At 43.2% G+C, this 15,025-nt stretch overlaps 1 protein-coding gene across 4 annotated transcripts in view; it reads right to left on the reverse strand.

Moving 5' to 3' along the window:
* The window catches only part of MYL10 (myosin, light chain 10, regulatory), an 89,348-nt gene that overhangs the window by 16,702 nt on the left and 57,621 nt on the right, over positions 1 to 15,025 (reverse strand). Inside the window, 1 exon segment of one of the 4 annotated variants that reach the window (NM_001097526.1) lies at positions 4,222 to 4,264. The exons of 2 other annotated variants lie outside the window; for them this stretch is intronic. In NM_001097526.1, coding sequence (NP_001090995.1) covers positions 4,222 to 4,224 — 3 coding nt within the window. In that variant the 5' untranslated portion in view covers positions 4,225 to 4,264. 4 annotated transcript variants of the gene reach the window in all.

The following is a 15,025-nucleotide window of genomic DNA, read 5'->3' on the forward strand; positions in this document are numbered from 1 at the left end:
TTGAGGCTGACATACAAAACATGCCAGATGAGGAACTGAAGAGCTGGGGGTCTCCTGGGCTCAGATTCCAAAGCACAGCAGTGGGAAGAATGTTGCAACAACTGAACAAGCCTATTAATATTCCTGCCTGAGTGTATTAATCATCCCATTGTGAAGAAAACAACACTTCACTTTAGAAGAGAAACCGCAGGCTTGTTGCATATCACTCATTTGTCTTACTAATGTTAGCACTCACTCAATTAGCCTGGATTTTAAAGGGTCTTTTTTTTTTTTTTTTTTCCTTGTAAGGTTCAGTTTGGTTTAGAAGCTTTGAATGAAAAATTGAGCCATACCAAAATGTGGCCCCAACAAAACTCCATTACACCAGGCACTTGCTTTGAGCTGCGTTTCCTTCTCTGCATTTCTCCTGTGTGGCAGCATCAGGGGACAGAAAGGACAGGGGCAGGGCAGTGACATGGGCAGCAGAAGCCACGAGTGCATGCTGCCTTTGCCTCTGTAGATGGAATAGGAAGGATTCATTCTGTACACGATGCTGGGAGCAAGGGTGAGGTTTGAGTGCAGCAGAGTGACAAAATCTCTGATTTCAGAGTAACCTGCAAAGAGAAGCAGTCAGGAAATCAGGTTATGTTCCCGATATCCCAGAAGAGCATGGCAGCACAGCCAAATGGCTGCGAAGTAAAGAAGGTACAGCTGCTCCTCACACAGTGCTCAGACACACGCGGCTGCTCTTCTACCAGCGCGCAGTGGCTGCCCCTGCCCTGTGTTCGTGCCAAGCAGGAGGATCTCCTCGAGCAGTCAGATAAGGGCAGCACTGTGCCAGAATCCACATCTTTGGTTTGATTTGGCTTGGAGAGGTCAGCTCCCTCCTTGGTCCACCACACCCTCAACCACTCAGAAAATACTCTAGATAGATGCAGGTGACGCAGTTTGATATTCCTGACAGCCTAAGTTAAAACATAAGCAGAAACGCTTCCCCTCTTGGGGATTTATTGTGTCTTGTTCCATTTTTTTCACCAAGGAGGGCACCGACCATTTCTGCTGATGGCTGAGCAGGTCTCCTGGGAGGGAGTTCCTTGGAGAAGCACAGCAGATACGCTATTAGGAGCCTGATTCTGTTGTCTCGTACCTCTATACAACCATTATGTGCTCATTCTGCCCAGGGCAAACTAGTCATAAGATACTAACAGCTTTAAACTGCATTGTTTCTCATTTTACACTTCCTTCTTTTGCAACTACATCTGTGACTACAGAACAGACAGCAACATCCATCATCTTGCTCCGACTCCGTCCCCTACTGTGATCCGCAGTACGATGCTAACTCTGTGCTACCATTACTTCTCCATCCATCATGCTCTCTCCGTAGTTTTCATCTACTCTGGGACCTCAGTACTGACATTTCCCATCTCTGAGTTGTTTTCATCATCAAATCCAGCTTCTGAACCAAAAGTTACATCTTAGGCCCATCCAAAAGGGTTTTTGGATTGTTGTTGCTGTTGTTGCAATAATTTACATTGTGTCTGCACCAAAAACCCCAGCTATGGAAAAGCCATCATATTTCAGTACAGATCAGGTTCCTTTTGTGGCAGGTGAGCAGCATTCAGGCAGCCCAGCGCACGCCTCTCGGGGAGCAGTCTAGAGGAGCGAGCAGCATAACCTGCTCTAAGGGCACAATTTGCATTTCAAACAGGCAACAGCCTCAGATCATTCAAATAAAAACCCACGTTATCAGAGCTGAGAAACACAAGATCTTTTCATTACCTGCTCTGCACTCACACCAATCCCTCCCTTCCCATCCTCGCTCCGTTTCAGATGCAGTCCCAGCCTCCCACACATGCACAGACACACACACCTTTGATCCCTGCTAGATACAAAAATCTGTTGGCCTGCATCCTCCCTGCTTCCCGCTCCCGTGTGCTGCAGCATTCTCCTTTGCCCCACATAAGATCCCTTTCCAGTCTCCATTCTTCCCTCTGGCACATGCACAGAGATCACGGCGTGTCCCAGGAGAAGGAGAGCACCTCTCCAACCACAGATTGCTCCACCCCTGTGACCCAGAGCTCACCAACCGCTTCCCCACCCCACAAACCTTTCCCAGCACCCCCACACGGCCCTGCAGCCCCTCCCCACCCGCACACACACACACACACACACACACACACACACACACACCGCCAAACACACTCTGTGTTCTCGGTGGGTGACATCAGCACTGCTTTGCTGCATCAGTACAGGTGGTACATTCCAGCAGCAAAGCAGGCTGTTTGATCAGAAGGCCATCTGGTTTGGGGTACTGGCCACCTCCAGCATACAGTTTGCTATGGGGTGTCACTGAGCTGAATGAACACAGGAACATCTCGCACACCCTTCCCTTCCTCCTCCCATATCCTCCCTTCCCTCCTTTCTGTCCATCTGTCCATCACTAACCCGACATCACCAAAATTCCCTGCAATTAGCAGAGAGCCGCAGACGGCGCTCAGAACTCCTCTCCACAGCACTTGTGTGGTCTGCTGGTGCTGGAAAAATGCTCTCCCTGAACCCTGCCTCTCCTGTTCTCATCAGCCCTGTATGGCAGAGCCTGGTAGCACTGCCTGACTTGTAATTATTTTTTACTGTGCTGCTTTGTCTGCACTAATCCTTTGAAAGTAGCTTTAGTGCACATCTGAAATATTATGATGCTATAAAACCTCTGTAATATTTATAAATCCCACAAGACATCATAAAGAGAGAAAAAAACCTCCCCACAGAGTTCATCTAGCATAATTACATATACATTTCCCTCTGATTAATAAAAAATGATCACTTCCTTATGTAAAGATATTCTTCAGCTTTCTTTCATTTAAGGCTATTTTTTTCTTTCCATGTTAAATCTGTTTCATGTGTCCCTGTATAGTAAGGTACCTCAGAAGATATTTTCCCAAAACAAAAGGCGTGATGAAAAGAACCATCACAGAGAATCGTCAGCTGAACTGGGAGTGAGGAGACACAACAGTCTATTGCTGTATTGTCACATCTCCTGATTTCACCACAGAAGGTCCTGAAGTATCCTTGAACATCAAGCAGGCAGTGTGTCATCCCTCCAAACAGAAGGGAACCAGTAAATATATATATATATATATATATATATATATGTTTATAAGGAAAGAGAGAAAGAAAGGAGGAAGGAGAGCCAGCACTTCTTCCCCCCCACCTCCAACAAAAGGGCTGGCTGAGACCTCATTGAATCTGATTAAAGGGAAGCCTGGAAATACACAGCTGGAGAGGAGGACACTGTCCGTGTCTGAAACAGTGGTCAAGGACATGACCGGTGACTGGTGTGCTCAGTGCACAGCCCTTTACACTGGGCTTACAGCCTGAATCTAGATCCTACTTCTGGGTGTATATTTTAGAAATGGCTTTGAATGGGGTTTTATCTTGCTCTTAGATCACATCCTTCACCTGGTTAAATGGGATCAGGTTTGAACTAAGTTTTGAGAAATGTTTTCATATACAACTCCCTCTCCAGTGCTCTCCAGAATCAACTATTCCTTAGCCTGAGGGAGCCACTGGGCAGCATTACTCTAAGGCAGTCTGAAAAGGACCTGCAGAAAGGAGAAAATAAGAGAAAATCACCAGCTTGTCCTTTTCTTTCTTTCTTTTTTTTTTTTTTTAATTTTGGAGTCATTCCTCTGAATTTGCAAAAGATGAAGATAGAGCCCAGCCTGCCCACTGCCCCTCAGGCTGGAATTCTTTGCTCCTCGGAATCACATCAAATGCACCTTTGGTGCAGAGGGGCTGTTTGAGTGTGAGCTAAAAGCCAACAGTGAGCAAAGCAAAGATAAGACAAAGAAATCTCTGTGGTACTTCCTATTTCTCCCCCATCTCAAGAGCAACACAATTAAAATTAGAGAGATATCCCTTACTCTTCCCATCACGCCATAGCAGACCTTAGCACTAATTAACGCCAGCCATGCCAATCATCAGTAAATGAGCCTTGGAAAGAGATGCACAAGCTCTTCCCTTCAGCAAGTGCATCTGTGTTCCCTGCCTTACCCATTGTTAAACACACAAAAAGTCCTTGGAAGTTCACAGCTCGCTCGATGGGATGTATCTTCATTTCAGATGGGATATTAAGTAAGAGATGTCATGGGGTCCAGTGTGATCATTACTGCTCTGTTAGAACTGGTACGGTCAGAAAGAAATACAGAGAAATAAAATGACAGACATGGAAAGAATAAAACCTACCATGCTGCTGCTTCTCCTCCTGTCCTTTCTCTGCCAACTAGTCAGCCAGCAAACACAATGCCAATTGCCTCTTTATATAGTGTCACCAAGGAATAAAAATATGTCTGCTCCAAGTTTAGACAATAGATGTAAGATTGGAAAAGTGCAGTAATTGGATCCCAATACCATTCCAAGCATCTGTTCCATGCACAGCTTTAGCTTTCACAGAAATAATGCGGGAGATAAGAGTAGGCAGTTGGGATACAATTGTACAGCGCTCACAATGCGCTACAGCTGAAGGGACTTTCCCACCTACTCCTAAGTAATGAGCACAGGGCATGCACTGAAAAGATCTTTAGTGAACATGGCACCCTGAAAATGTAGAGAGAAAACCACACTTCGTGAGAAATATGCAGAGGAAACTAGCAGTAAATCCTGAGCACTGAGAGGTCTGGTTGCTGCAGAGCATGGTGCAGCACTCAGATAAATGACTGAGGTTCTGTGCAGGGGCAGCCAGAACTGGGAGGCGTGCTGGGCTGACACTGCTCTGCAGATGCAAATAGAGAGGGGCAGATCAGGACTGTTTTCCCTGAACCTATCGTGTATATCTGAAATTCAGGGACTAGACCTCAAGCTACTGCAACCAGATGGAGAGTGATGGGCTGAGGTATGAAAGAAGGATGTGCAGCAGTGACTGTGGTGTTGAGAGCAGGAGGAATCAGAAGGCAGCACTGGAGCCACAAGGGCTGTCTCCCAGGGAATGCACGTGGACATTAATACATACACATTCCATCTAATTCATAAATCATTTATATGTGATTTATAGATAACAATGGTCCAGAACATTAACCAGTACAAACTGGTGTCATTCCACAGAAGTGAAATCATATTTCCTAACGGTCTAACAAGTGCCTGTGAGAATATCTACACAGGACAGCTGGTGCCTTAAAAGCAGTAGCAACAACAGGAACGTGCACTTGCATCAGAGTGCATGTGTACATCAATCACCGGCCTTGACTCAGAAAAGTTGTTAACCAATTAGCTGAACTTTGGGACAGACATATGCTGAAGTATCTAGCACAACAAAGACCTTGTTCTTCCTCCAGGTCCAGCCCCTTGCAGCGCTGTCGCCTCTAATCTTAGATTTGACTGCATGCTCTTCAGGGCAGGGACTATTTTAGCTGTTACAAAGTACCTTGAACACCTACAGGGATAATTAAGCAATAAATAAGCACAATACAATACCTCTGGCTTTAGTGAAATTGTCTGGGATACAAACTGGAAGTCAGCATAGTGCTCATTCTGACTTTGGTGACAGAATACCATTACCTGGTGTAACACAGCACAAAAATAACCCCCTTGCATCACTTGCCTGCAAATACCCACTGTTAGCAGTGCCAGGTTTGTACATTACAGATCGGGTTTGCCAATCTGAAAAATTCAGAGCAAGGTTTTGGATGCAAACCTCAGGGGATTTCAAAGCTTTGCTGTAAGCAGTAGATACAGACAATTATGCCCACTGATTTAGGTTCAGATCCTGCAAGGCTATTAAGGACGTGCTTAACTTTAAGGAAGAAACAGACCCACTGAAATCAGTCTAAAAGCTCACATACCGCCATCTAATAGTAAGTGTTTGTGTTTTTGCTCTAAGCCTAACAAGACAGCCAAATGAGCAGCAGCTTTGTCATTGAGTTCACTGGGCCCAGGATTCCATCCTGTGAATGTTGTGCCCTTTTTTGGAAGAACACTTGTCTTTTCATGCAGCCATTTCAGGAGTTTGTTCGAACCACTCTGTTAACAGATGCTCTGTGCTGCTTCTTTGGGGGTTTTGTTTTCTCTTATCTGCTATATCATCAATCATCGTTATTGCCATCAATTTGTTCCTTAGTTTTCCAGCTTGATCCGCAGGCATTTTCCGATAGTGCACGTATTTTCTACATTGATCTTTGTATTTTCACGGAATTTCTGCATTAAATGAATTCTTCCAAGCTGTTTTTTAAATGACATGACATGTTAGGAGCAAACCCACACAATACCATGTATTTGTAATGCGGTGCAGTGAGAGAGCAGAGCCCTCTCTGCTTAGTCTATAAAACAAATCCACAGAGGAATTAAGGGAGACGTACATCTTGGCTTTAAAGGTCTTCTTGCTTCTGCTACTGCCTCCAAATTATAGAAAGGCTCCAGACTGCAGAGGGGAGGGAGAGAAGAGGGGAATAACGTAAGGACTGAAAAAGAAAGGCTTGAATTTAATTGCCCTAAAAATTTCAATCATTCAATCTGGTAATTAGAGAGCTGGCTGATTCAGAAGGCAATTTCATTTGGAAGAAAAAAAAAAAAAGAACCCAACAAGATAATTGATGCTAAGTGAATATTTTACCTGAAATATTAAATACCAAACTTAAGTCTGCCTCCAGGGCCCTTTCTGCTACCCCTTTTTGATCTGTCTTTCTACTTCTTTGTGTTTTCCGCTCACATGACTCAACAGAACAGGACACTCCTTTAGAAAATCAGATTGTCACAGGGATAGGCTTATTTAAACTCTGTGTGCTGTGAAGGAGACAACATAATGGTTTATTAGTAGAGAAAATAATAACAGGAAGTCTCCTGAGATCCAGCCTGGCTGCAAAACTCAGTGAGGTTTTCCTGTGCAGGGTCTGTGGCCGTAAGGTTTGGTGTCCTACCGAGGGTAACAGCTTTCTGTATGAATTTAACGAGTAAAGGCTAACAGCTTTCTTTATGAACTGAACAATGCTTGCCAGAGTGTTTCATTCTGGAGTCTCTGATGCTGCAAAATGCCACTTAAAGGTGGATCTCTGTGCTCACAGAGCACTGTGGATGGCAGTGTCACAGGGGTCTGATTGCACACATCTCAGGATGGAAGCAGAGCTGGTTTATTGCACGCTGCTGCAAAGGAATAACTGCTAAGTCTGTAATATTTAATGGCCTAATGAACAAGGACAGTTTCTTATATACATCCTAAAGGAATGCAGCATACCTGGAAATTAAGTAGATATTAACTTATACTACATTTATAGATGGAGAAATTATAGAGAAAATACATGTGGCATTGGATTCTGATATCATGTGCAGCTCTGAATGCTTATCCGTGAGCCTTCTTCACACAAAACACTCTCACTCTGTCAGCAACACAAATTTTTACCCTTAAAAAACATTTTTTAAATGAGATTTCCCATTTGTTACTGCTCAGGAAGACCACATTGAATGCATTCAAGAGTTTCTGCCGCTTGTGTCTCTGAGACTGATCATGGAAATGTTTCTGATCCTTATATCACTCATTTCCTAATAAGATAGTGACAATTCTTGTAGTAAGATGTGAAGCCAAATGGAATATAGCCTCTTCTCCCAGATCAGCAAGGACAGAAAAAGCCTCTAATGCTGAATATGTGACATAGGCAATATATAACAAGTACCTTTGTCAGTATTCCAGCTATTGTAGACTGAGTTTTGAAACACCTTCATACCACAACATTCCTCCTCTCGTTCTGCACAGAGATTGTTTTCTTTCATGTGTTTCGATGGCACATCTCCCAAAGAAGACATGTGACAGCTAATCATATTTGGGAACTGAAACCTACCATATGCTGCCAATAGGTAGGGACAAATCCAAACGTTTGGAAGAAAAGCATCTCAGCCTTCATGCCAAAGGACTCCACTTTCTGTGCACCAACCATCTCTGTATCTATATATGTGTGTGTGTGTATTACTGTGTGGAACTTGGTGCTGAGGCTAAAGGTAAGGGCAGAGACAGGACACACACGAGCCCCTTTCTGGCACTTTGCACTCTGGTGAAATGTACCTTGTAGGAATGCCAGCTTTTACTGTTCTCTGGCCACAATGTCTATTTGCTCATTGTTGCATGCTACTAACATCCTCTAAGCCACAGATGTGCATTTATTCTGCAGGTGGAGAACAGATATACTCAGTGATTAATCCAAATGTAAATAGGAATTAACAGCAAAGCAGCAAATTGAAGCATTGTCTTGCCAGCTTTGGTAAGTGTTCCAGCCATTGGTCAGTACCTCTCATGCTGCTCAGTAGGCACTAGGGCAAGAACACCAGCTTCTTCAAGCTAAGCCACCAGGAACTACCAAGATGAAGTGGATTTCAAGCCTTCCAGCGAATATTAGCAACTTCTTCTAAACCACAAACTTTTCCTTTATTACCTTAAATTAATGAGGAGCTCCCCTTCCTTTCAGAGCCAAGATGACTGCCTTTTCCTTTGTCCATATAGTGGACAGCAGCTGATTAAATTCTTGATACAGAGTACAGGTTACAGGGTGCAGCTCAGAAAGTCCAACTGCTAAGCTTGGTACGCTTACTGTATTTTGGAGGATGGCAAAACAAGAAATCTTGGGAATGTCTTATGTTCATGCTGCATGGAGCTTCTACATTTCAGGCACAGAAAGGAAAGAGCTATTACAGGTACCTCTGCAGAATTTTAAATAAATTAAGCAGTGCAAGTCCTGCTGAGAGTCTTTTCTCTGTGTTGAGCAGAGACACACAGACCTATCTGAAACAACCAGGGCTGCTGTAAGTGTTAATTAAGTTCTGTGGATTTGTTGTTCAGGACACTGAATCCAACCCTCCTTCTCTCCTTTTCTTACTTCCCCCTCCCTCTCAGAGAATTCATAGCCACTATCTAATCTGACAAAAACTGTGTTCCTTTTTATACTTGGAGGTCACTTTATGTTACTTACAGTGTGTTGCATTATGTCAAAAGGCATAACACAACATAATGAAAAGGAGACTAATATAACTCAACATGACATCAGTGACATAATATGATGTGGCTACTGAAAAATGCACTGTTGTCATTGTTTTGTGTTTTCATCTGACACCTACTTGCTATTCCAGAATGGAGCATTTGTTGCAGAATTTGGGGAAGAAGGTTATTGACTGAGCATGCTCGGTTCTGCTGTGCCTCTCATCATTTTTGCAGGGAGATCACTTCATTGGCTTTGTTGGGGTTCTTTCTCATTTGCAGTAATAAGGATCAGGCTCTAAAAATCATCACGCACATAAATGCAATTACATTAGGAAAGCCATCAAGATGGAAAGTGCAGCTCCTGGGAGTAGGAAAATGACAACATTGTTATAGTCCCTGTAACCTTAGCTCTGCCCTCTTGGGTAGCAAATGAGCCTGTACCATTTTTCCTGCAGGATGTCATTTCATTTTGCAAAAGTGTGCAGCAAAGCAGCTGTTCAATATTTCTTTTAACTTCATTACAGAGTCTGTGGTCCCATATCTCATTTGCTGCACATCAACTAAATCCTTTTGTGGGTTAGGTACTTTTCTTCTTCCTGTTTTTATTTGCTTTTGTACTGTTCTAATTACCACAGTATATGTGTATTTCAAAACTGAGGCTAAATCTGTCTTCTCAACACACCCAAGAGACTTAGAAGCAGTTACTCCTTGCTTCAAAGACAGAGGGCAGAAGCACAAAAAGGTGTCTTACTTTGGGCCCAACAGAAAAACCTGTCATAGGCAAGGCTGCAGACTCCTACCCTTTTGCATTATATCTATTTTTCATTCCCTGGAAGCACTTTATGCTGCCTGGTTCCCCAGTGGAAAAAGCAGACATAAGCTTTATTTGTGAAGACCTCAGTCGATAATAATAAGCGAAGCTGTGATGTTCTGGCACTGAACTGTGTTTTTGTGCAACAGTTCTGCTTTGTTCTCTATTGAACAGAACCATAACAGAAGAGACTATGACCAATGGCAACCAGAACAAATGAGCTGATGGACTGGAATCATAGAATCATAGAATCATTAAGGTTGGAAAGACCACCAAGATCATCTAGGCAACCATCAACTGATCACCACCACCACATCACTAAACCATTTCACTCAGTGTGATATCTACCCTTTTCTTGGTAGCCATCCATCACCTCCCTGGGCAGTCCGTGCCAATGAAATCTACTTTAAATTCCACTAGAGTTTTGTACATTAAAAAATTGAAGAACCATCTCTAGCTTCTTCTGCCTAACACAGGCCACAACATTTTATATATCAAGCATGTTTTCTGGTTAAGCTAGAACATATTTTTAAAAGTTACTATTATTTTATGCTGCTAGTAATTGGCCAAGCCAATGAACCCATAACATCCTCAGTGACAGAATTCAACACCATTGACTTTAAGACAGACTGGTTAATGGCCTTATCCTCACTGCTCTGCACATGGTAATGTCTGCAGTGTTCCATTCACGGTGATGGTTAAGTACCTGAAAACTCAGATTGAGTCACTTGGGACTTAGGTCCTAAATAGTTTGGTGACAGTAGATAAAACATTACAGATCAGGGACCTAAGTCATGGCTGAAGGTCTCTCCTGCTGGCAGACTGCAGTAATTTTTACTCCTAGCTGAGACTAAGCATGTGCTTTTAACTGAGGACCCCCCACGCTATCCTCATTTTGTTGGCTGAATTCTGTTGTGACGTGTCCTGACCTGCTGTTTGGCTCACTTAGCTAGTTAACCCATTTTATGTTCCCAGAACTTCAAAACTTAGACATTAGTTATGTATGCATGGGAGTCAATGTACGCAGAAGTGCAACACAAAATCCCATGGTGGCTTTAAAATACACAATAGAGTCACTCAAACGGGAGGAAATTCAAATGCCACATTCAGTGATATCACTGTATTCCAAACTTCACCCAAGTACCCTTAAATCATGAGTCAACATCCCAACAGCCATGCTGTAGGGGACAAAAGCTTTGAAAATAATACTAAATTGTAGGAACTGCATCTCAGATGGGCTGAAACACTCCTTGAGGTGCTAGACTGTGAAGGAGATACCTCTAACAAGCATATTTGAGGTTTAAAAATACATGAAAGAAACCTGGGCCACAAACCCACCACCTTGGCCATAAAGAAAGACCCCCTGCAGCACAAGATCTGGTATCAAACCATGAGAACCACCAAAACCTATATGCTCTGAATTAACAGAGGGCTGAACATGTGGAAGAAACAACTTCAACCCACATTGTACCTTTCAACAGAAGTCAAGACTAAGGCTTCTAGAAGCCAAAATCTCTCTTGAAAGGAAGAACAGCAAAGTGCTCTTTATACCTCATTTGCTTGGTTTCTGCAGGTCATATGGAGACAGTGCTCTACAGGCTGTCTGCTGTACCCCTGTAGATATGAAAGCTGCTCCTGCTAAGGTAAATGAAGTGCAGGAGAGGACTGCTGTCAGCTCATTTCATCCACGATGAAACTCAGGCAACTACTCTGACAGCTCAGGCCAGGTTCCTACAGAGGGCTGAAAGTAAGCATACAATCTATCCCTAAAATGAACTTAGGTCAGACACTTCTGCTCAGCATAACTGTGGACATCACACACCATCTTGTTGAAAAAGTACAGAGCAATGCAGTAAGGAAAAAGTGCATTGGGAAGGAAAAAATGTCAGGAATCTGAACTGGAGGGCCCTTATCATAAGTAATGGTGGCTCCCAGCCAACCTTCAGCCCAACTTCCAGGAACAAATGACACATAGGTAAAAACAGCAACTGCAGAGGAAGGTCTACTATCACCTTCTACAACAAACCAAAACCCTAACGAGCTTCTCAGAAGGTGGAAGCAAGGAAAATCCACTTTTTTTCCTCCTTTTAGTTTTCTTCTTGGGTCTGAGTAATGTTCCCTCACCAATGATGGACATTGACTTTCTGCTGTATTAGAAGGAAAAACACAAAAGCACATTATAACCCAGGAAATTCTGCACTCACTTTCAGACATAAGAATGCCATTCAGAAATTATAGATCATATGTATGTCTCAGTCACCAAGAGCACAGAAGAAAACCAAGTTCCTTGGGAAAGACTCTGCTGTGAACTCTGAGCCGAAGGTGTTTTTTTCCAATATGCCAGACAGAGAGGAATCCAGTTTTCATTAACCTTATTAAGCCAGACCCTGTTTTTTGCCTACTGAGTGTATATTCAGTAGGGTGGGCAAATGTACAGACCCGACTTTCATCTATTGTTTAACGTGTTTATATATGAAGTTCTCCTCACTCATTCAGCCATTGCAGTTTTGTGCTGTGCAGAAACTCGTGTAGATAAACGTGGGTTAGGAAAGATGTCATTTGCATTAGGGTATTTGTCAGTGTGACATGAAAACTGTTAATATGCAAGGAGGCATCAGCTGTCTGTCATCTTGTATTTCCTTTTTAGTATTTATTATTTTTTCTTGTAAGGAAATATGCACTCAAATATGCAAGGTTAACAGAAGTGCAGAAAGAGGTAACTTTAGCAAACCCAGTCAGCAGTGGATTTGCCTCGCACTTGAGACTCGGTTCTTACCAGCAAGCTGATGGACCTTGGAAGATAAGGACTCCGCAAAGGCAAAGACACTACAGGGAGATGACCCCTGTGCTACCCTACTCCCACCTTTAGGTCCAAGAAAGTCTCCTGAGACCTCAATGGGAGCTCATGATTTTGAAGGATTTTTTTAATTAATGCACTTATCTACTTGACAAAACGTGCAATTTAAGTTTCTCGTGCATAAGATAGGATGTCTAGGTGTCCTGCAATGTTAAGAGGCAAAAAAAAAACCCCACCTCAGAGCTCTTCAAGTAGCTCTTTGTCACTGTAAACCATGCTTGACTTCCTGATTTGTTTGAGGAAAAAGCCACTGAGTGTGCAGACATCTTTTATCCCTCTTAGCCACAATTCCTTCAAGAAACCCAGCAGCGAAGGTGGATACAATTATTGTAAATAATGTTGGATAGAACCCAGAGCAAATGAAGGTAGGAGGATACAGCTCAACAAGAACAGAAGTGGTTTCTAATGAGAGAGGGAAGATTTCACTCTCAGCATGGCTAATATTATGTCCTACACATTAATTCAGCCAAGAAGTCTCAAAGTAGCAGAATGAATTTCTATTCACCAAAGTGGCATGCACTGGAATGGCTGCCTTCATTTTAAGTTTTACCATTGTTACTTCCCTGATTCTTCAGTGAATGAGTAAGCATATGATGAATTAAACCCTGTGAGGCAGTGGGTACCTACCTGACAGGCTCTCAAAACTTGCACTTGAAGGCAAATATTCCAGCCTAGACCATTCAAAGCCTTACTTACTCCATTTTCAGTTTTGATTATTGGTTTCTCTGTCTATACTAGGGATATACAAGAACATATCTTCTTGATAAATAAACCCTAATAATTCCAGCAGAGTTGTGAATTCTTCAACCCAGGGACACCCACTGTTGGGTCATTTCTTATACCTTCCCTTACAGTTCTCCCCAGTTTGCCCTCTTTGCCCAGAACCGTCCACTTTGTTGCTGAGTAACCTGCACAAGAGCTGGTGTCCTTGTTTACCTTAAAGCCTTGAGGTTTTTCTCCATTTTTCTTTAAATCTTTACCACTTCACTGTTCTTAAGTTTTTGAGACCCTCCTGATTTCTGCACAGTCCTTCCAGCCGAAGAGTGAATAATTTCCTTTTTCCTTTCCCTACTGACATCCTGCAAGGACTAAAGGTCCGAGTTACTGTGCTGGTTATGGGCAACTCTTCTCATGCTGCTTCCCAGGTGTACAGCTGGCAGAAAAGTCCCTAATGAAACAAAAAGGAATTGAATATAAGAAGGAAGCAGGAAGGATGAAGGACTTTATTTTCCTGCTGACAGAAGTATCCATGAGTAACTTATTTGGTGGTGGCACTCCAGGGCCTTCATTTCTATATAGGAAATTTGCATTCCCAGACCAGGCAAAACCTTCCAAGTGTAAAGGTGAATCCTGTATGGTACTACTTAGGAGTCACTCTTTAGAATTACAGAATCGTAGAGTCATTGAGATTGGAAAAGAACTCTAAGATCATCCAATCCAACCATCCACATACTACCAGTACTGCCCACTAACCACATCCCTCAGTGCCACATCTCCACGTTTCTTTGAACACCTCCAGGGACACTGAGTGACTCCACCACCTCCCTGGGCATCCTGTGCCAGTGCCTGGCCACTCCTTCAGAGAAGTTTTTCCTAATATCCAACATGAACCTCCTCTGGCACATTTGGCCATTCAGCCAAATACAGCCTGAATATATGATCTCCTAGCTCATCTGACCATAAATCATAAATCCTAGTAATATGTCCCATATCACAGAAGAAGCAAAAATATCCCACGCTACTTTTCCTGCTCGTACTTCTTGTCACGTCTTACATATACATTTCCAGCTTACTGTGGCAGGAACTGTTATTTGTTATGTAGTTGTACAGCACCCAATACAATGCCATCTGAGCCCACAACCACGCTTTCTAGGTGCTATTGCAAGACTGATAAATAAATAACTACCATCAGCAGAACAAGCTGCTTTTAGGCAGCATACCTCTGCAGCTGAGAGCAGAATCCAGGGAAGGGCTGAGTGCCTGCAGCTCTCATTGACTCCAGCCAGGCTGTAGTAGCTCAGCAGCTCTCAGCATCTCTGAGGATTTACTCTGCAGCGTGTTTGCTTTTGCCTCCAGTGTGCAATGTGAGGAAGGCAGTGGAGTGACTCTGAAAACCGCAGCTCCCAGCCACTTCTCCCCTGGTGCTGAGTGAGAGAGTGAAAGCTTGCAGACCAGCCGTTACCTTTCTCATGCGGGTGTCGCAGCGGGAATAAAAGCAAAACATGGAGCTGAATTTATTTCTAGCCAACGGAAATTTCATATTGAAGGTTACAGGCGTCCTGTGCCTCTTAAAAGCAAGTAATAAAATGCTGCTCTCAATTACAAATTGTATTTACATTTTAAACCCCCAGATGGGTTGGTGAAGTAGGGGGAGGTGTCACATGCATTAGCAGCAGCACTGTGCCACGATTAGTTCCAATTTTTCACT

This window comes from Gallus gallus, chromosome 19 (genome assembly GCF_016699485.2).
Source record: "Gallus gallus isolate bGalGal1 chromosome 19, bGalGal1.mat.broiler.GRCg7b, whole genome shotgun sequence".
NCBI lineage: Eukaryota > Metazoa > Chordata > Aves > Galliformes > Phasianidae > Gallus > Gallus gallus.